Here is a 25104-nt window from a genome sequence, read left to right as displayed (position 1 = left end):
ATATCACATATTTTATATCACATCTTTGATATCACATCTTTGATATCACATCTTTGATATCACATCTTTGATATCACATCTTTGATATCACATCTTTGATATCACACCTTTTATATAAAAGTCACAGCTTTTGTATCCCTGCAGGGCTGCTGGTCCCGGTGTCAGGGCTGGACTTTCAGTCAAGACATTTTCCCTGATAATCATCTAAACCTGCCCTGGTGCTACTCGAGGTGCTCTCCCTTGTTGTGTCCCCTGGGAGAGAGCAGCTCCCACCTCACCCTGCTCTAAAAGAATGGTTTTAGCTTTTAGTTTTTAGTTTTTTATGGCTAAAAGCGAGGGCAGGACTCAGCAGGGCCCCAGACAGGCACCAGTAGCAAGGTGGGAGCTAACTGGTACCTCAATCTCACCAAGCCAGGGCAGGGCAGGGGTGGAATCCTCCTCCCCAGGGCAGCACTCGGTGAGGAGGGGCTGGAAGGAAAGGCAGAGCAGAGCCCTGGGACCCCAGCACACACCCACAGTGACTCCCAGCCCTCTGCCAGGACAGGCATTCTCACTTCATCACCATCCTTGAAACCCGATTATCACAAAGCCCATACACCTCATTGCCAAAGAGCAGGGATTGCTCAAAAAGGGGATTGGGCAATGCCCACTTACCTCAACAATTTCCAGCAGCTCAGGTTTATCTATGCAGCCGTTCCCATCCTTGTCATACACTTTGAACGTCCACCTCAGCTTGTGTTCCAGCTTTCCTCGTAAAACGAGATTCAAGGCAGCTACGTACTCCAGAAAATCGATGGTGTTATCCTGTGGCAAGAGAGGAGCAGCAGCTGGATGTCACTGGGACATTGATAAAAGGTGTTTTACAGCCTCCACAAAGCCTGGCTCAGCCTGCCAGGAGGAGCCTGCACGGGACAGGGATTTGTTTGGGACTTTAGGGATGGTTTGCAGCAGTTCAGGAGCAGCAGAAGGCACAGCCCAGTGCAGCCAGCCTGGGCTCCTCCTCCCCATCCTGCCATGCACCAGCATCCCTTAATTCAGATCCCCTGTCCTGGGGGAAATCTGTAAATGAGGAATGGGACTTCTTCTTTAATGCACAGTTTGCTCTTCACCTTTTCTCCACAGCTTTCATAACAGGATTTGGGACCTGAAGCTTTCATTTTTTGCAGGAATTTGGGTTTTTACTTGGAATTCTGAGACAAGCCTGACCTGCCAACATTTTCCACGGCCCTTTAGAATCCTTTCCCACAAAGTGAATTTTGCTGCCACTTCAATGCGATTTTGACCCTATTTTCAAAGGGATTTTAAAGGAGATGAGTTGATCAGAGATGAACCCGAGTCCCCTTTTCCTGTGTTGATAGAAGGAACAAACATGCCCACAGCTGGAATATGATGCAGAGCTTCAGGAAAAGTCTGATGGAGCCATTTGGCAAATGCTGCTGAGGCTGCTGAGCTGGGCAGGGCGTGCAGGAGCTGTCACTGAACCAGAACACCCACAGGAGTCCCATAACAAATATGGCAAAGGGAATCAAAACCAGAATCTCTGAATTGTTCAGCATTCCTTTGCTTTGGAAGCAAAGCTAAATTCAATATTTTATTACAAACCACCTGCTGGTACTCGATACAGACACTTCCTCCAACACACAACAAGCCTGAGGAGGATTTTCCTGCACTCTCATTTCTCTCCACCTCAACAGAGAAATACTTTTGCCGTGTGGGAGCCTTGGCTATAAGTGTGACTGCCTAAGTTTCAACATTTTATCCACCCTTAGTCCCTTAAGGGGACATTCTGACCTTAATTTAGGAGGAGATTTGAGATAAATCCAGGCTGGCCTGTGCTCCCTGTCCTGCCTCAGTCCATGAGGGGTGGGCACAGCCCGAACACCTCCCCACTGCACAAGACAGAATCAGAAATCACCACACAAATAACTGCAAAACCTCCTCAGCACTTACCCCATTCTTGTCAAAAGCCCTGAACATGTTCTCCACATACTCTGCTGCCTCCTGGTTGTCCTGGACCCCGAAGAACCGCTTGAACTCGTGCATGAAGAGGGTCCCACTGGGACATTCCACCACAAATTTCTTATACCATTCCTGCAGCTCTGCGACATCAATCTCTCCTTGCTCCCCTTCAGCATTGGTGAACTGCTGGCCCATTTTCCTCAGGATTAAAAACAGAAGGAAAAGAAGAAAAAAACCCCCAAAAAAGTCCTTTGTTGTTTTTCTCCTCGCTGTCTCGTGCCCTTCTCTGATGTTGATGCTGGGTCTTGCTGTGCCACCTTCCCTTTTTTGTGCTTTATTCTCCCGTCCCTCTCCCCTTCCCCGCTCCTGGCAGCTCTGGGGGAGATCTCAGAGTGGCTCCTCTGCCCTGAGCACGGATAAAAATAACTAAAGATCATTAGGAGATTCCCACCCATGAGCCCCAGAGACCTTCAGATGTTCTGAGCTGTGCCCTATTTAGGAGCAAAGTCCCGGGGCTCAGGGTCTTTCTACACATTAATGCCTCGCTGTCAAAGAATTTGGGAGCAGAGTTTCCCTTTACACACAACTCACAGCGCCATTCTCTGTCCTGGGGAGTTTTCCAGGGGAAAAAAGGGATTCCAGGGAAGGAATATTAATCTTTGCAATGCCTGTGGGGCTGCTCAGTTATTCACAGGAAAAAACTACAGAGAGGGAATCCTGAGAAAAGTAACACTTCCATTAAAAAAACCTGCTGATGGATTAAATTCTCTGAATGCCTCCTGAAGGCTGTGAGACAGTGAAGGCACCGAGGTGCACACATTCCTCTTATTGGCACATCTCCATCTTAAAGTTAAAAAGAGCAGGAATTGTTTGTTTCTGTATTTTTAGAGCATGTTCTCCTTATTCCCTTCCCCTCTTTGTGTCCATGGAAATTCTCCTGCTTACCCCTTCCCCCTGAATCTCATTTATTGCTTTGATTACAGACACAAAGTGCAGCACAGCTCAGCCTCTCAGCACACCCAGAGCCCTTTCCTGTTCCTGGGGAGCCCTTTCCAGCTTTCCTGCACCCCAAACCACTTGTTCTGAACCCAACCATTACCAGTTCAGTGGAAAGAATGACCTGAGCTATAAATGTGCCCAAGCCAGCCCAATATCTTCATTAAGAGGATTGGAGCAGCATTAATAGGAAACCATAGATTCTCTTATCCTAATGCCAAGGCCCAGATAGATTTAAGCTGCTCACTTTTTTGGAACTTTTCTGGGTGTTGGTTAGGTAAGAAGAGCCTCTCTGATGGAAGAATACTGGCTAAGAAAAGGCTGAAATTTGAATTTGATATTGCAGAACAGTAGAGCAATTCATGCTGTGCTGTAAGAGTGGGATTTGGTCTGAATCCACTCACACCTGCAGGTAACCCAGCAGCGATACTCTGTGTCTGTATATCTGTATATGTCTATATCTATTTATATCTATTTTTATATATTTATTTTTATTTATACACAGAGATTTGCAGGAGTATAATACAACCTTACACTTTCACATGGAAGGATACTCAGGCAAGGTGTGGTTTCATTTAAAAGAAGAGCAAAGAGAGGACAGAGACAACACAGCCTGGAGATGGATGGGAAGGGCCAGAGAAGTTGCCACAGAATTGAAGACTGTTCCATTTCAGTAAAAGCATTTTTATATAATGATATTCTTGTCTATCCTCGTGCCTAGAAGAATGTAACAAAATAATGAACTCATTTTGGGAGCGCTTCAGCCCCTGACTCGGAGTTGTCTCATCACAGCAGAGCAGCTCCAGGGCTGCCCAGCAGAAAAGCACCAATAAATCCACCCTCCCCATTTTCCTCTTCACTACAGCTCCTGGGACAAAGCCTTTGGTAGCCACACTCCTGTTTATCAATTATTTTATATAATTTTTGGAATCATCTTGGCTGGTGAGGCCAGATGAGGTGACAAAGAGCCCCAGGGCGCAGCGGTGCTGCCCGGACGGGGTGGGAAGGATCCATTCCTTGTTTGGGAGTTTGGGATGTGCTGGGCTGAAGCCTCTCCACCATTTTGTGCTGCTCTCCTGCACGGAGCACTCACTGGAATGTGAGTGCTGAGAGCACTCAGCAAGACTCCACATGCCCAGGACATTGTCTTGACTCATTGCATAATTTTGTTTTGCCTTATGGGAACTTGGTGATCTGTTCCCAGGAGAGAAAATGGTTCCTTTTTGTTTGATGACTGCAATCTTCTCCAGCTGGGAACAAAGGGCTGTCAGAGACCTGGAGCACAAAGCCCAGCTGCTGCTGCTGCTGCAGGTATCGTGCCACACAGTCGTGTTGATAAAACAGTGATGTAAATTTGGCACTGAAATAAAGTAAACCCCATAGCTCCTGGTATGAAAATTCCTCTGTGTGCTCTGCAGACTGCACTGAAAGAGCTGCTGTCCCTCAGCCAGAGGGATGCCACTTCACAAGGGACACTTCAACAGCCAAAAGAGCTCTTCATTTGATTCCAAAAAAATGATGCAGCTAGAGGTAAATACAGGCAGAGAGAAGTAAAACTAAAAGAATAATTTCTAGGAACCGCTGCAGTGCAGAGGTTGGTGCTGTTTGTCAGCCCGAAGGAGCAGGATCAGTGCTGTGTGTGTCGTGTCAGAGTGAACACTTTGGATGATCAGCTACAGACAGGTAACCTCTGATTGCACAAATGAGTTATCCCTGGATTATCACCTCCACAGCTCCAAAGAGCAGCAGTTTCCCAGCCAAGAGCATGGAAAAAGACTCTTTATTTCCCATCAGCTGCCTACCCCAACGTGCTGCCACACGCTCCAGCACAGGCTGGTAGAAACTCAAGAGAAAAAAAAACCACCAAACGCTGCAGAGGGCTGGGAAGAGTCACTGGTTTGGCATCTGTGCTGGTGCTGGGAAGGCAGCAGAGGCACAGCCAGAGGGGACCGGCTGCAGGACACTGCAGGCACGACTGACCCTTCTCATGTGGAGCTCCCAAGCTGGAGCAGGTCTCACCCAGCTGCTCGGCCACTTTGCTCTGTTTTTAAATCCCCCCAGCCCTGAGCTGCCCCAGGACCCCTCCTGTGGCTTGGGAATCTCGAGAGTCCTTCCAGGGGACCCGGGGAGGGCACAGCCCCGGCCAGGAGCGTGAGCAGCACCGCCGGTGTCTCCTGCCACAGCTCCCCAGCATCCCAGCACAAACAGAGCCAGCCCAAAGCACCCCTGGATTTCCCTGTGGGCAGCAGGAATGCGGGGAGGATGAACCGTGGCTTTTGTGCTGACCCATCTGAGGAGAGATCAAAGATCCTCCAGAGCTTGGCCTGGAGTTCAGCCCAATATCTCCCTGCGTCTCTTCCCGGTTGCTCCCAGAACTGTCCCAGCTCCTCATGCTTTTACAGAGCAGGGATAACACGGGTGTTTTACCCCAGGAGCAGCTGTCCCCTGATCTACACACCAGGAATGGTCAGGTACCACTGATGAAACCCATCTCACCCAGCTCAGAGAGCGCTGACCCAGAGTGTCACATCCTGTCTCCTGCTTATTGCCAGAAAGATTTTCTTGTGTACTGACAAACTCCTGCATGTTTCCTCTGAGTGAAATTTCATGCTGAATGAAGCCTGAAATATTTACCTTGCACTTGACATCCAGCAAGGCAAACTTCCCTAGAAAAATGGTGAATTGTTTTGTCTCTGTGTGAAGATCTCCAAGATTTTTGCCTAGTTCCAAATTTTTGCTTTGGGACTGAGCTGTGTGTAAGTCATCCTTCCCAAAATCAGGGCTCAGAATTTTCCACACTGTTCACGGTGAGAAGGAGAAGGGAAATTCCCATTTTTTTCCTGGTTCATTGAAACTGAATGGTGAAGTACTGTATGATCCTTGAAACCAAGATTCACCACTGAGTCACGCTTCTCCACCTACGAGGAAAATAAATAAGCCACGAGGCTGGAGGGCAGGAGGCTGCGGAGGGACCAGGGAGAAGCTGCTGAGCCCCTTCCCAGGGGTAGGTGTGACCCCAGAGTGGGGATGGAGGCAGGGAAGAGCGACTTTTTTATGCTTTTCAGAGAAAAAAGCTGTGTGCTGTGGCCAGGGTTGGCTTCAGGGTTTGGCTTCATCCTGTGCTATCATTGACTGTGTATGGATTTATACGGATGGATGGAGATAAGAGCAAGTGTGCTTGGGTTGTGCCAGGGGACGTTTAGGTTGGATATTTTGGATAATTTATTCACTGATAGGATGGACAAGGATTGGAACAGGCTGCCTGGGGAAGTGGAACCATCCATCATCCCTGGAAGCGCTCAGAACCCTGCGGATGTGGAGCCGAGGGACACGGTTTAGTGCTGGACATGGCTGTGCTGGGTTAATGTTTGGACTTAGAGGTCTTTTCCAGCCTTAATTATGCTGTGATTCTCTGACTCAGCTGAACATGCTTTGAACTGCAAAAAGGCCCAGGAACTTAATGTTTTCCTCCCAAAATATTCCATTAAAAAGGTAATGAATCCTTTAAATCCTTTTTATTCCATTAAAAAGGCAAAGATATCCCGCTTAAAAGCAAACTTCCTTCCTAAATACTCCATTTACCGGGGCTGGGGCGGGGGGGAAGATCCCGTTTAGAAGCTTCTTAAATGTTCCATTTGACAGGAAAAGGACCGCGGGAGAAGGGCGGGGATGCGGGGGGCTCCGCTCGGCCCGGGTCCCCGTGCGGGGATCGGGGGGGGATGTGCGGGGATCGGGGGGATGTGCGGGGATCGGGGGGGGATGTGCGGGGATCGGGGGGATGTGCCGAGCGCACCTGGGCAGGTGAGGAGGGGCGGAGCAGGGCAGGTGAGGCGGAGCAGGGCAGGTGAGGCGGGGCAGGTGAGGCGGAGCAGGGCAGGTGAGGCGGAGCAGGGCAGGTGAGGCGGGGCAGGGCAGGTGAGGCGGGGCAGGTGAGGCGGGGCAGGTGAGGCGGGGCGGGCGCTGGGTGAGCGCGGCCGCCGCTGCCCGAGCGCCGCTGCCCCCGCGGGGCGGCCCCGACCCCCGCGGGACGGACCCGCCCCGGCCCCACGGACAGACGGACAGACAGACGGACAGGCAGACGGACGGGGTGAGCTGTGCGGGACGCGGGGATCGGACGGAACCGGCCCGGGAGCCGCTGGGCGCGGCCCGTCCCGCGTGGGGCTCCGGGCGGAGCGGGGCCGGAGCGGGGCCGGAGCGGGGCCGGAGCGGGGACAGAGCCCCCTGAAAATGCCGATTTAGCGCTCCTTCCTTCCCACCGGCTGCGCCGGGCTAGCCCCGGGCTACGCCTTTCGGGCCGGTGTAAAGCGAGGCCTAAAATTAGGACAAGGCTGGTGTTTTCCCCCACCCTTCAGCCACTGCAGCTGTTCCACCCCGGCCCCACGCTCCGTGTCACAACCCGTGCCCCTTCCCACTGCAGGCGCTGCCCGGCCCTGAGGTGACCGGGTTGGGGTGCCCAGATTGGGAATTTAAAGGGTTAATTCTGCCCAGGGGTGCTGGGGGCAGCACGGGGGGCAGGAGATGTGCAGACCTCTGAAATCCCAGGATCCTGGGATAGGGAGGTGATTCAGCGTCTGATGGAAATTCCGCCTGGGAATTTCTCTGTGGGAAGGTTTGCCTTTGACAAAAATGAACTCAGGTCCGTGAGATCCAGGATAATTCAGACAAACACAGGTAAGGAGCAAGGAGCAAGGTCTGTGGGTTCCCAGCAGTGAACCCCGAGAAGACCCTTCCATCTTTAATGGCTGAGGTGGAGCAGGACCACTGAATATATTCGGATCTGCAGGCGGGGAGCGAAACCATCTGTACAGCAGAGCTGAGCTGGGCTTCAGGATGGTTTTCCTGGTGCTCCGTGTGCTGTTGGACCGTCTGGCACCTCAGCAGGGCCCCGAGAGGCACCACAGCTGTCCCTGACCTTGGTCACTCCTCTGCAGCCCTCCGGGGAGTGGCTGCAGGCTGGCTGCTCCTTCCTGAGTTTGAGTTCTTGTTGGCCTGAATGTCTCCAAGGAGAAATACTAATAATTGGTGTACAGGGAGTAATTACACCGCTGACCAGAGATGCATTAGCAGCACAGGGATGCGTTAATTATCCCCACACAGCACCCAGATTGAGTGGGAATGAAGGGAACTGCGCTGTCCCTGGGTTTGTGCGATGAGGAGCCCTGGGAGAGGGCCAGGCCTGCCTTGGCAGGGCCGAGGATGGGCACAGACATTCCCCAGGTGTCTGGCATCCCTGGAACCCACCCGTGGAAGTTGAAGGTTGTGAGAGGCTGACTCACCGTCTGAGCCCAGCGATGGGATTCAAGTTGATTTGCTCTCAGTTATTGTGTCAACAAGACACTGGTGATAAAAGGTCATAAAGTATTGTAGTGTGGGGCACTGACAGGCGCTGTCTGCGGGCCCAGGGACAATCCCAGCCAGCAGCCACCTTGTTCTGGCTCCTCTGCTGGGACAGGGGCTCAGATCTCTGCTGTCCTGGGGCTTTGAATGACACTCCGTGTCTCGCACACGCGTGTCACAGCACATGTTCCTAGCAGGGACTGCTTGCAAAGTTAACTGGAAAAGAGATTGTGGAAAACATCTTCAAAATGTCACTTTTGTTCCTTTACAAGAGGAACCAGTCCCTGAGTTTGGTCTCAATTCTAAGTCCAGGATTGGGCTTTGAGTCTTTGCAAGCACGTTTCTGAAGATTTAACTCTGACAGCATTTTCAGCACAGATCCAACACCGCAGAGTTTCAGGAGCACTAAAATAATTTTGATGATTGCTTCCTGATCCTTTGCAGCTCCTGGGAAACAGTCTGGTAATGTGCCCACACATTTTCAGACTATTATTTAAAGATGGTTTGTAGTTGAAGCTGAACATTTTCTTTGCAGAAAAGATAAACAGATAAACTCGTGTTTGGATTAATTTTGTGTGAGCGTTTGCATCTGAATGGGATCTGCAGGTATTTGAACAAATAAAACCTGTTCCTAGACTAGTTCTTGGATAGGATTTTTTTAATCTTCTCCATCTCTGCTACCAGATGCATTTTGCAACTCCTCCAGCAATATTCAGGGCTTATGGCAAAGGTTTTACTTGTCCTGTAACTGCTTTATTAATGGGAATATTTGTTATTTCTCACCTTTGTTTCAGGATTTACAAATGAATATGGGAGATGCACCTTCTGAGCACATGTGTAGTGCAGAAATCCCCTCCCAAAAGCTAAAGATACTGAATGTTGCCTCTTCTTAGAGAGAGGGACGTGTATTAATTTTGTTTGTTTGGCTTTGTTCTACACAAGGAAAATATTGGCTGGCTGCAATTGTATGAGCAACACAGGGCTACTTAACAAAAACATTAAGTAAACAGCACTCGATTTTTAGCAGCAGTGCAGGCAGTCCTGCAGTTCATGTCCTTCTGGATAAACATCCTGGTTATTACAGGTCACTGCTGTTTGCCAATGCTTATGCTGCATTCAGGGCATTCATGGAAAAGTCATAAAGTGACTTTCTGTGTCTGTGGTAAAACAGCCCCTCAGCCTCCCAGGCAGAGAGAGCCTTTCTCTCCTCACTGTGAGTCTGACAGGGCTGGAGGAGCAGAGATCAGCTCAGCCCCTTCTCCAAGGTGTTTGTGGAGGCTTTGGAAACTCTGCTGCCTGTTCTTGCTGTGGCTTGTTCGTGGCGTTATCTCTGCTCAGGGTTTACAGCCCAGGTCTGCTCAGGGCTCGTTGAGCACAAACACGGCGCTCTGGAGCGCTGAGGGTGAGCTGCTGTCCTTGGAACCGTTCTGGGCCCCGCTCAGGGAGGTGTGTGAGACTCTTCCCGGCAGAGGAGTCACCTGCTGAAGCTGGATAGGTGTTTTCAGGGTGCAGTGCCATAAAAATAACAGCACTAATACAGCACAGGGCCCTTTCTTGTTAAATCAGTTGAGTTTCTTTGAGGCACATGAGGCTCGAGTAACTCCAGCAGTGGCTCTGCTGTCTCCCGTTGCAGACCATGGCTCTCCACCCGCGCAGGGTGCGCCTGAAGCCGTGGCTGGTGGCGCAGGTGGACAGTGGGATGTACCCCGGGCTGATCTGGCTGAACCGCGAGGCCAAGCGCTTCCAGATCCCCTGGAAACACGCGACTCGGCACAGCCCCCAGCACGAGGAGGAGAACACCATCTTCAAGGTGAGGCAGGGCAGAGCTCGGGCATCCCACGGCTCTGGAACAGAGACAAAGGGCTGGATTGTTGGCCCAGGAGCTGGACAGGCATCTCGGGAGCTGTTTGCAGGCACGTTTTATTTATCTGACCTCAGAAAAGCCACTTTGTGCACCTGGATGCCAAGCCTGGCACCGCCTGAGATGGTGTGGAGTTCTTTAACCCTTTCCCACCACCAAAGGCAGGGTGCTGTGTGTGACCCATGGTTTCTGGAAGATGACTGCTGTCGGTTTCATCTGCTTGGGCTGGGATGTGGGCCCTGGCTTGTTCTTGGCAGCAAAGCATGAAATGCTGTTACGTAAGTCTTAAGAGGTCCACCACGAGCTCATCACAAGCACTCATCGCTGCTGGCCCTAATCTTATCCCGAGGGATTCACTGTGACTCCCTGCACTCCTCTGAGGAATTTCTGACTTCTGTCTTGGAGGGATCTTGGACCAATAATCAGATTTTGGGGTGAGAGAGGGAGAGGCCTGCTGGATGTCTGTGGCTGTCCTTCCTCTCTGTTTTAACCATGTCCATTCCTCCTGCACAGGCTCCCTGTCAAAAATGAGCTCTGGTGTTGAATTTGAGACCCACAAAATCTCTAACCCAGAATTGTGAACATTCCTTTGGAGTTGGGATTTATATCTTTTTTCTCCACTTTCTTTTAGTGGGAAAACCTCTTGAAGTGGGAATTTCCAATGGTTTGTTATCACAAGAGCTCTAATTAAGACTTCTGCAAGAGAAGGATTTTACGGTGGATTTGTTTGGAAGTTTGATAAATCTGCTCTGTGGGGAGGGCTGGACTGAGCTGGCTGTACTTTGTCCCCAGGCATGGGCTGTGGAAACCGGAAAGTACCAGGAGGGAGTGGATGAGCCAGACCCTGCAAAGTGGAAAGCCCAGCTGCGATGTGCACTTAACAAGAGCCGCGAGTTTAATTTGATGTACGATGGCACCAAGGAGGTGCCCATGAACCCCATTAAAATTTATGAAGTGTGTGACATCCCGCAGTCGCAGGGATCAATCATTAATCCAGGTGAGGGCCTTGCTGGCTCCTGGGCAGGTCCAAGGGAGCTCCTTCCCCTCTGCTTTAACTCTCCAGCTGCCCTTGTGCAGCAGCAGCAGCTGCCAGGTGAAGCCTGTACTTAAACTAAAAAGAGTTGGAACCATGTTCTAGTACTAAAATGAATAAAACTGCACACAGTTGTTTGTTTTCCTGCTAAAGGGTCTAATATTGGCAGTACTGTGTCTTCATCAAGCTTTCACTTTCTAGAATTATATATTAAACTGAAATTAGCATGTTGTACGGATCAGATTTAGCCTTTTTTAGTGAAATTTGAAAAGTACACAAATAAATATCTGATATTAAGATTTTTTTTTCAGTGTTTGGTGCTGATAATCCACCCACAAGAATGTGCTTGTTTGCAGGTTCCACTGGCTCAGCTCCCTGGGATGAGAAGGATAATGATCTTGATGATGAAGAGGAGGAAGAATTGAATCAATCTCAGCATGTCCCAATTCAAGAGACGTTTCCATTTCTTAATATCAATGGTTGGTGGCACGGACTAATGTATTAGGGAAGGTATTTGTAAATTGCCACATGCTTGAAATAAAATCTTGATTTATTGAGGAGTTGTTGCCTTTTTGTAGAGTCTCCGATGGCTCCAGCCAGTGCAGAAAACTGCAGCCCTGAAACTGTGTGGCCAAAGAACGAACCTCTGGATATGGAAATGCCCCCAACGGCGCTGCAGCACGACTTCTTCAGCAGCCCCGAGCTCTGGATCAGCTCCCTGCCAAGTACGTGCATGGGCTTGTAACAGTGCTTCTGCTTTTGTACTTGAAAACCCCACAGAAAATAGTGTTTTGTCTTTTTTTCCTGTGGCTGTACGTGGGTAAGTGAGGAGAACTTGTGTGGCTTAACTGGAACTGTGGGGTTTAAACATCCCTGTGAGGGCAGCGGGGTTTGTGTGGTGTCCCTGCTGCTGATGCTCCAGGAAAAGCAACTCTGATGGTTTTTCTCTCAGTGACAGACCTGGAGATCAAGTTTGAATATCGAGGGAAGGAGACTGGACCCACGACGACCGTGAGCAACCCACAGGGCTGCAGACTTTTCTACGGAGAGCTGGGTCCTATGCCAGACCAGGAGGAGCTCTTTGGGCCCATCAGTTTGGAGCAAGTCAAGTTTCCAGGGACGGAGCAGATCACCAACGAAAGGCAGAAGATCTTCACGAGTCGTTTGCTGGATGTTATGGACAGGGGACTGATCCTGGAGGTCAGCGGCCACGCCATCTACGCCGTGCGGCTCTGCCAGTGCAAGGTGTACTGGTCTGGGCCCTGTGCCCCCTCCTCCACCACCCCAAATCTGATTGAGAGGCAAAAGAAGGTGAAGCTCTTCTGTCTGGAAACGTTCCTAAGCGGTAGGTGACCTCTGCTTGTGGCAAACAGCTCTGGACATGGGTCGTGCCTGGATGCACCAGCTGTGGAGAGCAGGTCGGGGCCACTGCTCCCCTGAGTTCAGGGAGTTTGGAGTGGGTGTGTGGCAGGAAAAGGCACTGTACACTCATTTAATGACATCACAGGGCCTTGCTTTTAAAGCAAGCACTCCACGAGCAAGGAATGAGCTGTAAGTGTGTGAGAGGTGGCAGAGGACAGTGTGTAGGTAAGACTGACCAGGGGTGATGCAATGAGATGGGAGGTCATGGGTGTTTCCAGCCTGAAGAGGACAACCCTGCAGCACCCTGCTTTTCTTCCTAGAGCTGATTGCCCATCAGAAGGGACAAATTGAGAAACAGCCACCATACGAGATCTACTTCTGTTTTGGAGAAGAGTGGCCCGATGGAAAACCCAGGGAGAGGAAGCTGATCGTGGTGCAGGTAGGGCTCTGGGGTGATGTGTGCCAGCCCTGCTGGGTTTGGGATCAATTCCCATGCACACTGAGACTGTTCTTTTCTGCTGTGGCTTCTGGCACCAGGGAAACTCCAGTAAGACAGGTGGTTTGGGAGGGTAAATACAAATGTGACGTGTGCTGAATAGAATTGGTTTGTGAGTGTGTTTTAGGGTATCGTGGAACCCATCTCTGCATCCAGGACAGGGCTTCCTGCAGAGTGGCAGGGATATTTCATGTGCCTTTAGGCTAAAAACAGGGACTTGTTAACAGGTCATCCCCGTTGTGGCCCGGATGATCTACGAGATGTTCTCCGGGGACTTCACGCGCTCCTTTGACAGCGGCAGCGTGCGGCTGCAGATCTCCACGCCGGACATCAAGGACAACATCGTGGCACACCTGAAGCAGCTGTACCGGCTGCTGCAGAACCACCAGGAGGGCTGGCCCATGCAGGCCCCTGCCCTGCACATGGCACAGCCACTCCCAGCACAGTGACCGCCCCTCGCCCTCCACCAGCGTTTCCTACCTTGTACATACACAGAAGCTTTCCTTAACCAGTGCTTTGTCTGAATCGGAATAAATAGAACCTGTAAATCTTGTCATCTGATTCCACAATTTCCATTTCTGTGGTGCTTTTGTTTCGGAAGTGGCTGAAAACAGAGGGGATTACAGGAATACTTCTCTTTCATCCTTTTCAGCTATCTGCTTAAGCATCCCCTCTGTATAAATCAGATTTTCAATTCTGTAATATTTTTTAATCTGCTATTAATACAATGTATATAAACACTTGATCATGAGAGGGGAGAAAAAATAATCTGTGCTTTATTAAACTTGCCTGGACAATATCAACTTGTCTAATTTTTTTTTTCTCTTTAACGGGGCTGTAGCAGCAACCTCGAAGGCTGATACTCCTTATAATGTGGGTTGTTTAGAGGGATATGTACACACAGGCATTTTAAATGCATATATAACAGACTGGGGTTGGAAGGGAGCTCTGCAGCTGCTCTAATCTCCTGGGGGCTGATCCTCCAGATCTCTGAGCACTCAGTGATGGTACAGAGCTGGCAGCGGCTCTCAGCACAGCTCGGTGCTGTCCCTGTCCCTTGTCCCCTGCTTTGTGCCCAGGCTGCGGGCGCTGTCTCTGCTTTTCTCCTGGCCCTTCTCCCGGCCATGGAGCTCTCCCGGCCCTTCTCCCGGCCATGGAGCTATCCGAGTCCTTCTCCCGGCCATGGAGCTATCCCAGCCTTTCTCACAGCCTTTTCCCCGGCCTTTCTCCCGGCCCTTCTCCCAGCCCTTTTCCCGGCCATGAAGCCATCCCAGCCCTTTTCCCGGCCCTTTTCCCGGCCATGGCGAGGCGGCCCCGCCCAGCCGAGGTGGCTCCGCCGGGGCCGGGCTCCGCTCGGGCCCGCCCCGGATCCGCAGGCCTGCGGAGGCCGCCGCCGATGGCCCTGGGCTCCGGGGCGCTGCCGGTGCCGCTGCCGGTGCCTCAGCTGGTGCTGGCGGCCCGGGAGGCGCTGGGGCCCGGCCGGAGGCGGCGGCTGCCCGCGGCCCGAGCGCTGCAGGCGGCCGGGGAGGTGCTGGCGGTGGCGGCCGGGCTGAAGCCGGCGCTGCTGTGGGACTGCGGGGCCGCGGGCCCGGCCGAGCTGCGGCGGTACCTGGGCAGGCTGCGGGAGGCCGGGCTGGCCCCGGGCCGCCTGCACGTGCTGGCCATGGGCGGCTCGCTGCTGCTGCTGCGGCCGGGCCCGGCTCTCGGGCGGCTCCGGGCCGCGCTCCGGGCCGCGGTGCTCGTGGATGTGTCGGGGGCGCGGCGGGGCCCGGCGCTCTGCGGCCCGGCCGAGACCCCCGCCCTGCGCCGCCACCTCGCCGCCCTCCTGGGCCACCTGCGGGACACCGAGGCCGCCAGCGACGAGCCCGTGACCGCCAGCGAGGTTGCCGCCGGCGACTGGAACCTGTGCACCGTGGCCGGGGTGCTGCTGGGCTACCCCGCCGTGTACACATTCGCCGAGGGCACCGAGAACTGCCTGGCGCTCACCCCGCTGAGGGTGTTCACGGCCCGGGCCTCCTGCCCCCGGATAAAGGATGGGCTCAGGGTCCAGATCTGCTCCTTCAGCGTCCCGGAGAGCCTCTGCGCGGAGCTCGGGGATGTGCTGGATGCCTGGTGCCACGAGCTCAGGGAGGCTTTCGGTGCTCAGACTGATTTTGTGGATCTCTGCATTTCGAGCGAGGTCGTGTCTCTTCCAGCGGTTGCCTTGTAAAATACGAGCACAGTCTGACTTTTTACCTCCTGGCTGCATCGGGGACCAAGGCAGAAGATCCATTTCCCTGTGTGTGTTGTCCCCTGCATTTCATGGCCCTTGAGCACTGAAAGCTGAGTTGTGACAGTCACCCAGGCTGGTGGCAAAACCAAATACATGTTCTTTAAAAAAACCAGAGTTGGATGTGTGTGTGCTCCCAGATGCTCTGCTGCCTCGGTCCTGCCTGCCTGCACATCACACCCTGCAAAGTCAGTGTCTATTGATTTGCAGTGGGCAGCTGAAGATTAATAAATGATTTGAACACCACGGTGCTTTGAATTAATGACATTTATTGTAGCTCCATGTCTATTTACTACATGTATATTTTATGTATATATAGGTATATTATTTCAGGTATATTTACTTCCCATGAGGGCTGGTGTTGTGTCTGAGCCCGCACATGAATGAGGGGCAAGTGCTGCTGAAGAACCTGCACGGTGCAGCCGCAAAAGGCACTTTAAAACCCCGTCTGTGGTGAATTCATGTGGTGCTGGTGGTGAAAGGGAAGCAGGTATGGCTGTGGGGATGCTGGGCCACTAGAGAGGCTGGAGGAGTGGGGTGGAACAGGGCCTGCTGGGTGTGAGGTGGGAGAATTGCTCAGGACACGTGAGGACAGCGCTAAAGAGCCCCCCTGAGCTGGGTTTCTTTGTCAGCTAAGAGTAGAGATGGCCCAGGACGAGTACCTCCCATTCAGGGGGGCGGTAAATGCAGGAGGAGAGCCTGGGGGATGTAAAACCCCACAGGATGCCCTGTCCCTGTCGCCCTGTGCGGCCACAGCAGCGGTGGCCAGAGGGGCTTTGTCCCTCGGTGGATCCCGCAGTGCTCACTGGGCAGGGCAGCCCTGAGCAGGAGCAGGGCAATGAGAGCAGCCGAGGGAGGGGAGATGTCCCCGTGTCCATCGGGAGCTGTCTGGAGTGACACCAGCTCGGGATACCAGCCCGGTGTGCACACACAGAACTGCAGAAGGTGTGGAGAGGTCCGGTTGCTTTTGGTGAAGCAGGTCAGTTCCTGCAGTGAAGTCAGTCCTCGGGGAGCCCCTTCACAGCCTGTAACTCGCCAGGAAGGTGGCGATGGCCACTGCTGCCGCTGCCACCAGGAGAGGGATCCAGGGACCGCTCTGCCAGGAGAAGCTTGTGTTACTGGGGGTGTGCTGGGGGATGCCACGTCTCATCCCAGCCGCAGCAAACATTCATCCCCCTGCACGGCACAGAGGAGGGGGTCTGTGCCAGGCCGAGGGTCGGGACGGGAGCTCCCACCTGTGCCCGGCTGCCGCGGTTCAGCTGCTCCCGGCACCGGCGCAGCCGGCTCAGGCAGGACCGGTACTGCTCGCTGAGCTCCTCCAGCTCCCAGCGCAGCTCCGAGCGCCGTGAGCACAGCCCGGGGCTCGGAGCAGGAGGGGTCCCCTCGGCTCTGTGCACCCCCCGAGAGGCCGGGCTGCTGCAGCGGCTGCAGAGCTTCACCTGCAGCGGGGCACGGGCTGGTTCCACTGCCTGCGTGTCCTGGTGCTCCTGCAGGGACAGGCACAGCTCAGAGCTCCTGCAGTGTGCTGTGCCCATCCTGCCATCATCCCACACCTGCCTGGCTGTGCCCATCCTGCCACCACCCCACACCTGCCTGGCTCCACTGCCTGCGTGTCCTGGTGCTCCTGCAGGGACAGCTCAGAGTTCTGGGGTGTGCTGTGCCCATCCTGCCATCATCCCACACCTGCCTGGCTGTGCCCATCCTGCCACCACCCCACACCTGCCTGGCTCCACTGCCAGCAGCCACAGCACGTGGGGAGGGAGCAATAGTGACTTTTATGGCCACAGGACTGTGCAGGTCAGGAAGATGTGGAATGCAGACTCCTGTCAGGGTTTGCTCCTCAGTCTGAAATTCCTTCTGCATTTCACAGGCCCTGACAGCAATTCCTGACAGCCCTTTTAACCCTCTGAGAGCTGGGACAGGTGGGACAGGTGCCTTGGTTGTGCTGCACAGCCCCATAACTCAGGGATGGCCCCTTTTCCACCCAGACCAAGGGAGCTCTCCCTGACATTCTGCATTGGCAGCAACTGTGGAAGGAGCTGCCTGTGCCCAGAGGCTTCAGGAGCCAAAGTGGGGACAGTGGGGTGTCTCATCCCCCCTGCTGTTCCCTCTTGCTGCAACTGTGCTTTATAAACCCCTCCTGGGTGATATCTGATGGTGGAGGGACCCTTAGCACTGTGGGTTAGTGTGACAAGTGGCTCTCAGCTCTGCTACAGTAAGCTATAAATTATTTTTATAAGTCCTTTTAAATATATCCTTGCTGGCTGAACACTGCTATAAGAATTGAGGGGCTGTTGGTTGGCTGGTTTGATGGCAAAGTCTATGAAAAGGCTGTAAAGCTTTGGTTGTTTGGGGTTTTTTTTGCAGCCCAGTTGTACAGGCATTGCTTCTGTTAGCAAAACCTTCCTGTTATTTTTATTATTGTTATTATTGCAAGCATTTTCTTTTCCTCCTCTCCTTCCTTTGTGCTCAGGGGCTCGGTTCTTGAAGTGTGGCTGTGGCTTTCCCTGTGTGGCTGCTGAGGCTCTCCTGTGTGTGAGAGCAGGAGTGGGTTTGTAGGGGAGAGCTCTGCTCCTGCAGCCCTGTCCTTGTGGCTAGGTGCTTCGTGGGGATTTAGGTGAGAGTGGTATGAGGATAAAAATTCAGATAATCCCCACAGGAGACAGCAAGGCTGGGTTACCTGCAGCAGCTTTGGTGTGTGGTGTTTCTGCTGGAGCTCTGCACCAGCGACAACTGAGTGACTTCCTCACCTCGTTCTCCTTTGCTGTCAGCTGGGATGTCTTTTTCTTCATCTCATCCTTCAGACTTTCTGTTCCCTCCTCCTCCTCCTCGGGGTGCTCTAAGAGAGCGTTTTGTTTTTCCTTGGCAGGAGTGAGAGGTGGGGTCTGTGTGCTGAAAACCTGGCCTAGAAAACAGTCAGGCTTCTGATGAGAAACAGCTCCAGGCTCTGGCTTGGCTTTAGCTCTTGTTTACTCAGCACAGTTTAAGGATAATATTTGTGTGCTATGCACAAAGCAGAAGACACAGGAGCCGAGTTTGTTATCACGGGCCTGTCTCTGCTGTAGCTACAAGTTCATCATCGTAAGAGCAATATTTCTAAGTGGTTGCCAGAAATGGAGGGGAGGGGGAGTTAAAATGTCTTTTTTATTACTTTCTTTTTGTCAAGTACAGCTGTAATTGCAATTATAAACTGGAATGTGTTTTCTTTGGAAAAAATATGGCGTAGCCACTGAAGTAGAATTTGCAGTGAAATCCATTTATTTTTTAAAGTGTTTGCCATCATAAATACATGTTAGCTAGCAAAACAACTCATTCTGTGTAGCTCTAAAATAACCCTTTATTCTAAACCACTGCAGACTTTTCCTAGAGCCAGGGCTAGTGTTCCTGTGTCCAGGGAGGGCTACGTGGGGGTTACAAAGTTTGCTGACCTTTCCTTTGCACTGTCACCTCCTGGCTCTTCCCTTGGTTGTTGTGGTTGTGGATCAAGTCTGGGAACACAAACAGCAGCATTATTGTCTGCAGCACCAAAGGAGGTCTCTAACTTTGTGCATTTCTGTGTTACTCACTCTGCAAATGGCTGACTGTTGCCTCCAGTGTCACCTTCTGCTCTTGTTCCTTCTGCAATTTATCTGAAATGAGGATAGCAGGAAATCAAGGCTGCTGTAAATCTTTGTGTATCTTTATGCAAGGCTGGTGCTTTTCTGTTCTCCACATGTGTAGAGTGGAGCAGATGTTGTTGGCTGCCCTGGACTTTCTTCTCTGAAGGGATGTGATTTTTAGCTGTTTATTGCCCTTTTGTTTTTTGGCAGCTTTTTCTCTCCTGCCTTGTGTTCAAGTCATTTATGGTTTATTTTAAAGCTGTTCATGCAAAGACCTGTTATGAGATTAGAGCTACAACCCACTTTCTCTTCCTTAATTTTGTTTTAAAATAGCCATGTGTGAGTTGAGATGAACGTGAGTGCCTCTGTCTGACCTGGTGCTGTAGGACAACATCACCTTCCCTGTACCAGCATCATCACCACGCCAGGGCTGCCCTGCTGTGTCTGGAAAGGGTGAAACGTCCTCATTCAAGCTGAGGACACAGCTCAGACTTCTATTTCTTTTCAGATCTCCCATTACATCCTTTCCTCTAGCAAAGTCACTTCTCTGAACTCTTTAATCCAGTCAGGAGCAGCTTTTGGAGGACTTTGGCGATCAGAAGCCCTGTGGCAAGCTGGGCTGTAGTTGAAGTGAGCCTTGTGTGATGCGGCTCTAAGCACGGCGGCTTTAGGAGCACTTTCCTTGTCCCTCCTGTGGTTTTGGAGGCCCAAACTGGGGGAGCTTTGGTGGCTGGGGTACCTTGGAGGTGTTGGAGGAGGGTGTCCCGTGCGTGGCTGTCGCTGCGCAGGGCGCTGGTTGTGTGCAGCAGCTCCGAGCGCTCCGAGCGCAGCTCCCGCAGCTCCCGGCGCAGCCGCTCGCTCTGGGCATCCGCTCTCTGCCGGGGGACGGACAGACAGACAGACAGACAGACGGTCACAGCCTGCTTCTGCTGGGGGGCTGCTAAAGCTCGGCTCCTCCCGCCCCCACCCCACCTGCTGCTGGCCCAGGCTGCCCTGTCCGGCCCGGCCTTGGACACTTGCAGGGATCCGGGGCGAGCCGGCATCAGCAAAACCCCGGATTCCAGAGAGAGCGGCTCCTGCGGGAGCTGGCGTACCTGGAGCTCACTCTGTAAAGCCTGGAAGCTGTTCTTGAGCTCGGTGTGTGCTGTGGTCACCTTGGCCAGCTCGGCTCGGAGCGTGGCATCCTGCTCTTTCCAGAGGGCAAGGTCCTCCCGTGTCTCTGCCAGGCTTCTCTGGAGGGGACAGCAGGGACAGGGGGTGGCCGTGAGCCCCGGGGGATGCTGCCAGCCCCGGGTGACAGCAGCTGGGCAGTGCTGGCTCCCCCAGCACCAGCAAACAAAAACCCGTGTGAGGCTGATGCCATCTGATGGACACAGCCAGCGTGGGCAGCGTTCCCTCTGGACTGTTCCTGAGCATCCCTGGGAAGCCTGGAGGTGCTTGGGATAAAACTCACTTGTTTTCCTGCAGATCCCAGTAATCCTGTGGGTCAATTTGCTGCCTCTTGGGGAAAATCTATTTTCATATAAATTCTATTTTCATATAAATGAGCAACTGCAGAACAAATGCTCTGGAGACCTCGTGCCCTGGGGTTTGTGAGTGCAGAGCAGGGGATGGCCCAGAGGAACAGTGGGGAGAAAGGGATTGCAATTCAAGGTGACAAACCCGAGTGCATTTCCCCAGCTGGGAGCTGTCTGTAAGTTGATGTGCAGCTCGTGCAGTTAGCACAGCTTACATTAAAACTGCTTTGGGCTTTGCTGGGTAGCTAAAACTTCATAATTTTTTTTATCTTTGCTGCTAATGGTAAGCCTGTCATCACCTTTCCCTGACATGTCGGGTTTTCTTTGTCACACTTGGACTAAATTAAAGCCAAGCCAGGACATGTTGCTCACCTGAGAGTTTTGCAGCTGCTGCTCTGTTTGGAGTTTGTCCTCCAGCATCTTCTGAAGAGCCTCTTTTGCCTTCTGCTCGTAGGTCTGCTTCTGGTCCTCCATCTCTATCAGGATCTTCTTCACACACTCCTTTGAGTAACTCTTGAAAGAAAGAGCTTGGAATGTTTAAATCTGAGTACTGGCAAACCCAGAGTGTGTAAATGCTACTGCTAATGTGCTGTGAAGCATTGCTTCAGCAGAGTTCAGGTCCTTGTTGGACAGGTATTTAATCAGATTGATGTAGAAACTGAGACCCGACCCACTTCCAAGGCTGGGTTTTTGTTTTCCTGCCTTTCCTCACCTCCTTTAGCAGTGAACATTACCTGGCTGCAGGCCTGCAGCTGATTTTCCAGCACCCGGAGTTTACACCTCAGTTTGTCTTCGTTCAGCTGACCCTGGGGAAAAAGCAAGTGAAGTGAGATGTGAATCATGAACTGCACCCAATGTTTTGTTGGGTTGTGTTTTGATTCATTGTCTCCCTTCATCTGTGATCAGATCAAAGTCTCTCCAGTAAACCTTTCCAGCCTCAGAATAAACGGGATATGGGGGAAGTATAACTTTTATGGATTGAAAACCTGTCCTGAGGCAGTTTCTCTGGCTGCTGAGTGCAGGTGCTGGCAGTGACAGGACAAGTTAGGAGCGAGGGGATTTTGGGTTGTTGTGGCTGGCTTTGGCAGAAATGCAGCTGCTGCCTGTTCCCACGGATACCCCTGATCTCTGCCTGTGCTCCCTCCCTGCCTCCAGCTCCAGCTGCTGGAACCGTCTTGTCTCGCTGTTTTCCTCAGAAAATAGGTTGGGTCTGTGTTGCAACACCTGCAGTTGGGCAGGGGGATGGAGGGCACAGGCAATGATTCATTTTCCTCATTGCCATCATCTCCTCTCGGTGTTAGTCAGGCTGCTCAGGCTTTGTGGGACTGCATGCAAATTCAGATAACATTTCTAGCAAAGAGTTCACGTAGGCTGTTTTTGCACCACCAGTACTGAGAGCACCAATATCCTCCCTGCCCACTGCTGCTTGAAGTCACGACTCTGAAAAGAAACTCCTTGATGTTACAGGAATAGCTGTCAGACCCAAGCACAGCCAGACTCCCTGGTGTCTCAGCACTGTTTAAATTTGCACAGAAGCAGTTTACAGTCCCAAAGACTAAATCTTCCCAGTTCACTTGTCGGTGCAAAGAACTAACGGCTCTTAGCACGTAGGTGGAATTTTGAAAAGCAATTTTAGATGTGCAATGTTCTGCCTGCTTTTCCTCCGTTCTCCTCTGTTTTCTGCACGAGTCTCTGTGCACAGATGTGGCTGTGCCATCTACGAGGCCCTTCCTGTGCTTTGGAGCAGAAATCATGGAAGGGTTTGGGTTGGAAGAGGCTTTAATCATCACGGGGGCTCACTGATCATCCTTCCTCTGGCAGCATTTCTGAGTCAGCTAGGCAAGTTTTACAGCTGCTGGGGGATTTAAGGCACAAAAAAGGCACTTTCCTGGGTAGGAGGGTCTCTGGCCTGGAAGTGAGATTGTGGGAAGGGAAGGAACCAAATGCTTTGTCCCTGTAGTCTGACAGCCCCATCCTCCTGCAGAGCCACAGCCAGACATGAACAGCAGCTCAGAAATGACAGTGTGGCCATTCCAAGAGTCACTGCCACACCATTCACATCTCCACAGCTCATCTTTGAACCCCAAACCGCTAAAAAGGGTTAAAAAGCTGCTACAACAACCATTTGTCATCTCACCTGAGGCTGGACAGGGGCAGCCAGCCCTCCCTTTCCGTGGCCCAGCGTTATGGGGAGGGCTCCATCCATCCCTCCCTTTGCCAGCACCCCCTGGAGAAGCCCCCAGCCCCTCCTGGAATCCCCTCCCAGCCCCTCCTGCCCTGCCGGCTCCAGCCCCCAGGGCAGTTTTGGGCTGAAGAAAAGCCGAGTTTTAGGCTGATATGAGCAAGAGGCAGCAGCAGAGTCTGAGCAGCGAGGAGCACCCACCTGTTTGTGCTCTGAGGTTTCGTGGCCACTTCCTGAGAGTGTGGCCGGGTGTTTTTTCCTGCTCCCATTTTGCTGAAGGAGCGAGTGAATGCGGAAGTTTCTGATGTCTAACACGAGTTTTTGTACCCCCTCACCCAATCACTCTTTTCTCTGCCCCAACAGAACTTCCAAACCACTTTTTGTTTAATTCCACAATGGCATGAATGATTTGATTTAATGATCTTGTTAGAAAGCCTCATATATGACATAAAACGTATCATCTGAATTTTTGCATCCTCAAAGAAGAAGAAAAGGGCCCTTTTTCAGGGTGCCCAGAGGGTTATTTTTGAGCTGTGGGGAGAGGGTTTGATGCCAGGCCACGATTCAGCAGCAATGGCCTTGGTGTTGGGGCTCTGGGATGTGTTTGGGGCCCAGAACACATCTCTGAAAGGAACCCTGATGTTTCTTCCCCACTCACTCCTGTTTGCTTTTATTCAAGGAACAGTGGGAAAGGCAGGCTACAGAACACCCTCAAACCTTGCAGAAGAATACAGATTTTTAGACTTGCTGTTGATCTGAAAGCAAAGTGCGTTTTGCAAGAATCTCTTGGGGCACAGAAGGGAAAAATCCAGGCCAAGCTCCCCCTTTCCCCTGAGTTTGTCCCACCCTCCCCAGGCAGAGCGGTGCCGGCGAGGCAGGGCCCAGGGGAGGGGATGAGGGGTCTCTGGTACCTGCCAGGATTTCTCTGATGCCTGGAGCAGAGTGGACAAGAGCTGCTGTAAAATCACCATCTTCTGCTTGAGCAGCAGCTCGCGGTGCAGGGCCTCCTGTGGGCAAGGGGGACACGGTCAGTGGCACCAGAGCTGGGGACAGCCCAGGGCTGGCCTGGCCCTGCCTGGGGGCTCCAGCTCTTGGAGCTCTGTTGCCTTTCTTGGCCGTGTTCAATTGGCCTTTTAACACCCCTTCATTCAGCAATAGGAATACTGATTTTAAAAGAATTATTCTTGATGAAAAGCGGCTGTCCCGGTGGGTGCTGAGCAGTGTTTGGTACCTACCGTCAGGTAGCTGGAGAGCTGCACCATTTCCTGAAAGGGAAAGGGAAATGTTTAAAAACAGGGCTGTTTTAGTTTATAAACATGTCATGAACTTGCTACAAAAATCTAAATATTTGTATTTAAAAGTGAATTAACAGCCTGTACTTGGGTGGAGAGGGAGAGCTTGCTGGGGTGCACTGGGTTGGCTTTTCCAGGGAAGTGGAAATATTTCCACAGCAGTTTAACTTCAGGAGTTCCAGGCTGGTCATTCCCTGTGCCGTCCTTACCTTATTTAAAACTGCTATTCCCCAGCTGAAATGGAAAACAAAGTGTGTTACTGAGGTGTCAGGGCCCTTCAGCCCGTCCCAAGTGGGGCAGGGAGTGTCAGAGCAGAAAACCTCGGGTGTGTTTTGGAGGGGGAGCCCTTCGGGGCTTGGGGAGCTCTGCAGGAATTGCCAGGGAGGGCAGGAGCTGCTTACTCTGTCTGCTGGCTGGAGTCTCTCACGCCTGAGCTTGGCTTTGGGAGGCTCTGGGTTCCTGTGGAAGCAAAGTGAGAGGGTGTGAACCATCCCCTGGGGGCCCTGGCCGCTTTTCCATCAGGGTGTGCATCTCTGCTCCCAGATTCAAGTGTCCAGTGACAGCTGGAGGGGCACAAAGATGATGGACAGATGATGCTCTGATGGACAGAGAGCAGCGTGGGAGTTACCCTGCAGTGAAATCACTGATTTGGGACAGCAACAGGGCAGCCCTGGGGCAGAGCAGCTGCTCAGCAGCACCGATGGACAGGCTGTGGGCTGGTTTATCCTTCCCCAGGAAAAACATTCCGAATTCCTGCGGTCTGCAGGGAGAGCTCGGTCTGGGGTGGGGATGTGGCTGGGGAGCTGCCAGCCGATCCCAAACAGCCCCAGGGAGATGTGAAGGTGGGAAGGGAATATCGGGAAAATCTGAGCATCCCTCACCTACCTTGGGTGCTGAGAGAGTCCCCTGGTCCCTGGGGGATGCTGAGGCTCAGCAGGGACTGAGCAGGGGGGAATGTGGAGCAGCTCCTCGGGCCCTGGAACGAGAGGGCAGCTGCAGTCAGTGTCTCCCCAGAGCAGGCTGAGGGCAGGGGCTGTACCCACCGAGGGGCGATGCCAAGGAGCCAGGGCAAACCCACAGGGATTCGGCTGCAGCAGCTCCAGAGCTTTGTGGCACACTGGGGAAAATCCTGCTGGCTCTTGGGGTGGGGGATGACACCCCAGAACGGGACAAGGTGGCCGTGAGTGGGGCTCTGGTGTGG

The 25104-nt window shown here is 52.5% G+C and overlaps 4 protein-coding genes across 6 annotated transcripts in view; 2 read left to right on the top strand and 2 right to left on the bottom strand.

The window, feature by feature from the left end:
• Positions 1–2154, bottom strand: part of GUCA1B (guanylate cyclase activator 1B) — a 4670-nt gene extending 2516 nt beyond the window's left edge. Inside the window, exons 1-2 of the mRNA XM_015650577.2 lie at positions 1951–2154; positions 655–804 (exon numbers count right to left, since the gene is read on the bottom strand). Coding sequence (XP_015506063.1) covers positions 655–804; positions 1951–2154 — 354 coding nt within the window. The remainder of the gene's footprint in view (positions 1–654; positions 805–1950) is intronic.
• A 4251-nt stretch (positions 2155–6405) lies between these two features.
• On the top strand, positions 6406–13847 carry IRF6 (interferon regulatory factor 6). 2 transcript variants are annotated; one of them, XM_015650559.3, is made up of 8 exons: positions 6406–6447; positions 9926–10102; positions 10946–11150; positions 11543–11665; positions 11765–11911; positions 12139–12531; positions 12869–12987; positions 13272–13493. In XM_015650559.3, exons 2-8 carry the CDS (start codon positions 9929–9931, stop codon positions 13491–13493), a joined length of 1383 nt encoding a protein of 460 aa, XP_015506045.1. In that variant the 5' UTR covers positions 6406–6447; positions 9926–9928. The 2 variants fall into 2 exon arrangements, with proteins under 2 accessions (XP_015506045.1, XP_015506044.1); XM_015650558.2 differs by lacking the exon at positions 6406–6447 and adding an exon at positions 6974–7042 and having other exon boundaries at positions 13272–13847.
• A 574-nt stretch (positions 13848–14421) lies between these two features.
• On the top strand, positions 14422–15559 carry C26H1orf74 (chromosome 26 C1orf74 homolog). Its single transcript, XM_015650569.3, has one exon. It carries the CDS (start codon positions 14441–14443, stop codon positions 15251–15253), a length of 813 nt encoding a protein of 270 aa, XP_015506055.1. The 5' UTR covers positions 14422–14440; the 3' UTR covers positions 15254–15559.
• Positions 15560–15562: 3 nt separating this feature from the next.
• The window catches only part of TRAF3IP3 (TRAF3 interacting protein 3), an 11655-nt gene continuing 2113 nt past the window's right edge, over positions 15563–25104 (bottom strand). For both annotated transcript variants that reach the window (XM_015650555.3, XM_015650556.3), the window contains exons 3-16: positions 24789–24879; positions 24305–24362; positions 24113–24137; positions 23847–23876; positions 23523–23618; positions 21164–21235; positions 20802–20942; positions 20007–20144; positions 19652–19787; positions 18880–18942; positions 18742–18801; positions 18064–18218; positions 16549–16800; positions 15563–16409 (exon numbers count right to left, since the gene is read on the bottom strand). In XM_015650555.3, coding sequence (XP_015506041.1) covers positions 16332–16409; positions 16549–16800; positions 18064–18218; positions 18742–18801; positions 18880–18942; positions 19652–19787; positions 20007–20144; positions 20802–20942; positions 21164–21235; positions 23523–23618; positions 23847–23876; positions 24113–24137; positions 24305–24362; positions 24789–24879 — 1395 coding nt within the window. In that variant the 3' untranslated portion in view covers positions 15563–16331. The remainder of the gene's footprint in view (positions 16410–16548; positions 16801–18063; positions 18219–18741; positions 18802–18879; positions 18943–19651; positions 19788–20006; positions 20145–20801; positions 20943–21163; positions 21236–23522; positions 23619–23846; positions 23877–24112; positions 24138–24304; positions 24363–24788; positions 24880–25104) is intronic.

The sequence above is a fragment of the Parus major genome, chromosome 26 (genome assembly GCF_001522545.3).
Source record: "Parus major isolate Abel chromosome 26, Parus_major1.1, whole genome shotgun sequence".
NCBI lineage: Eukaryota > Metazoa > Chordata > Aves > Passeriformes > Paridae > Parus > Parus major.
The sequence above is the reverse complement of the archived record's forward strand: the minus strand, read 5'-3'. Positions and strand labels throughout refer to the sequence as shown.

What these genes read in the sequence shown, in the direction of transcription:
- IRF6 (XM_015650558.2), top strand. Translation starts at nt 9,929, where the DNA reads ATGGCTCTCCACCCGCGCAGGGTGCGCCTGAAGCCGTGGCTGGTGGCG. An exon ending in AGGAGAACACCATCTTCAAG is followed by an intron (nt 10,103 to 10,945) that starts GTGAGGCAGGGC and finishes CTTTGTCCCCAG; the next exon opens with GCATGGGCTGTGGAAACCGG. An exon ending in CTGGATCAGCTCCCTGCCAA is followed by an intron (nt 11,912 to 12,138) that starts GTACGTGCATGG and finishes TTTTTCTCTCAG; the next exon opens with TGACAGACCTGGAGATCAAG.
- C26H1orf74 (XM_015650569.3), top strand. Translation starts at nt 14,441, where the DNA reads ATGGCCCTGGGCTCCGGGGCGCTGCCGGTGCCGCTGCCGGTGCCTCAG.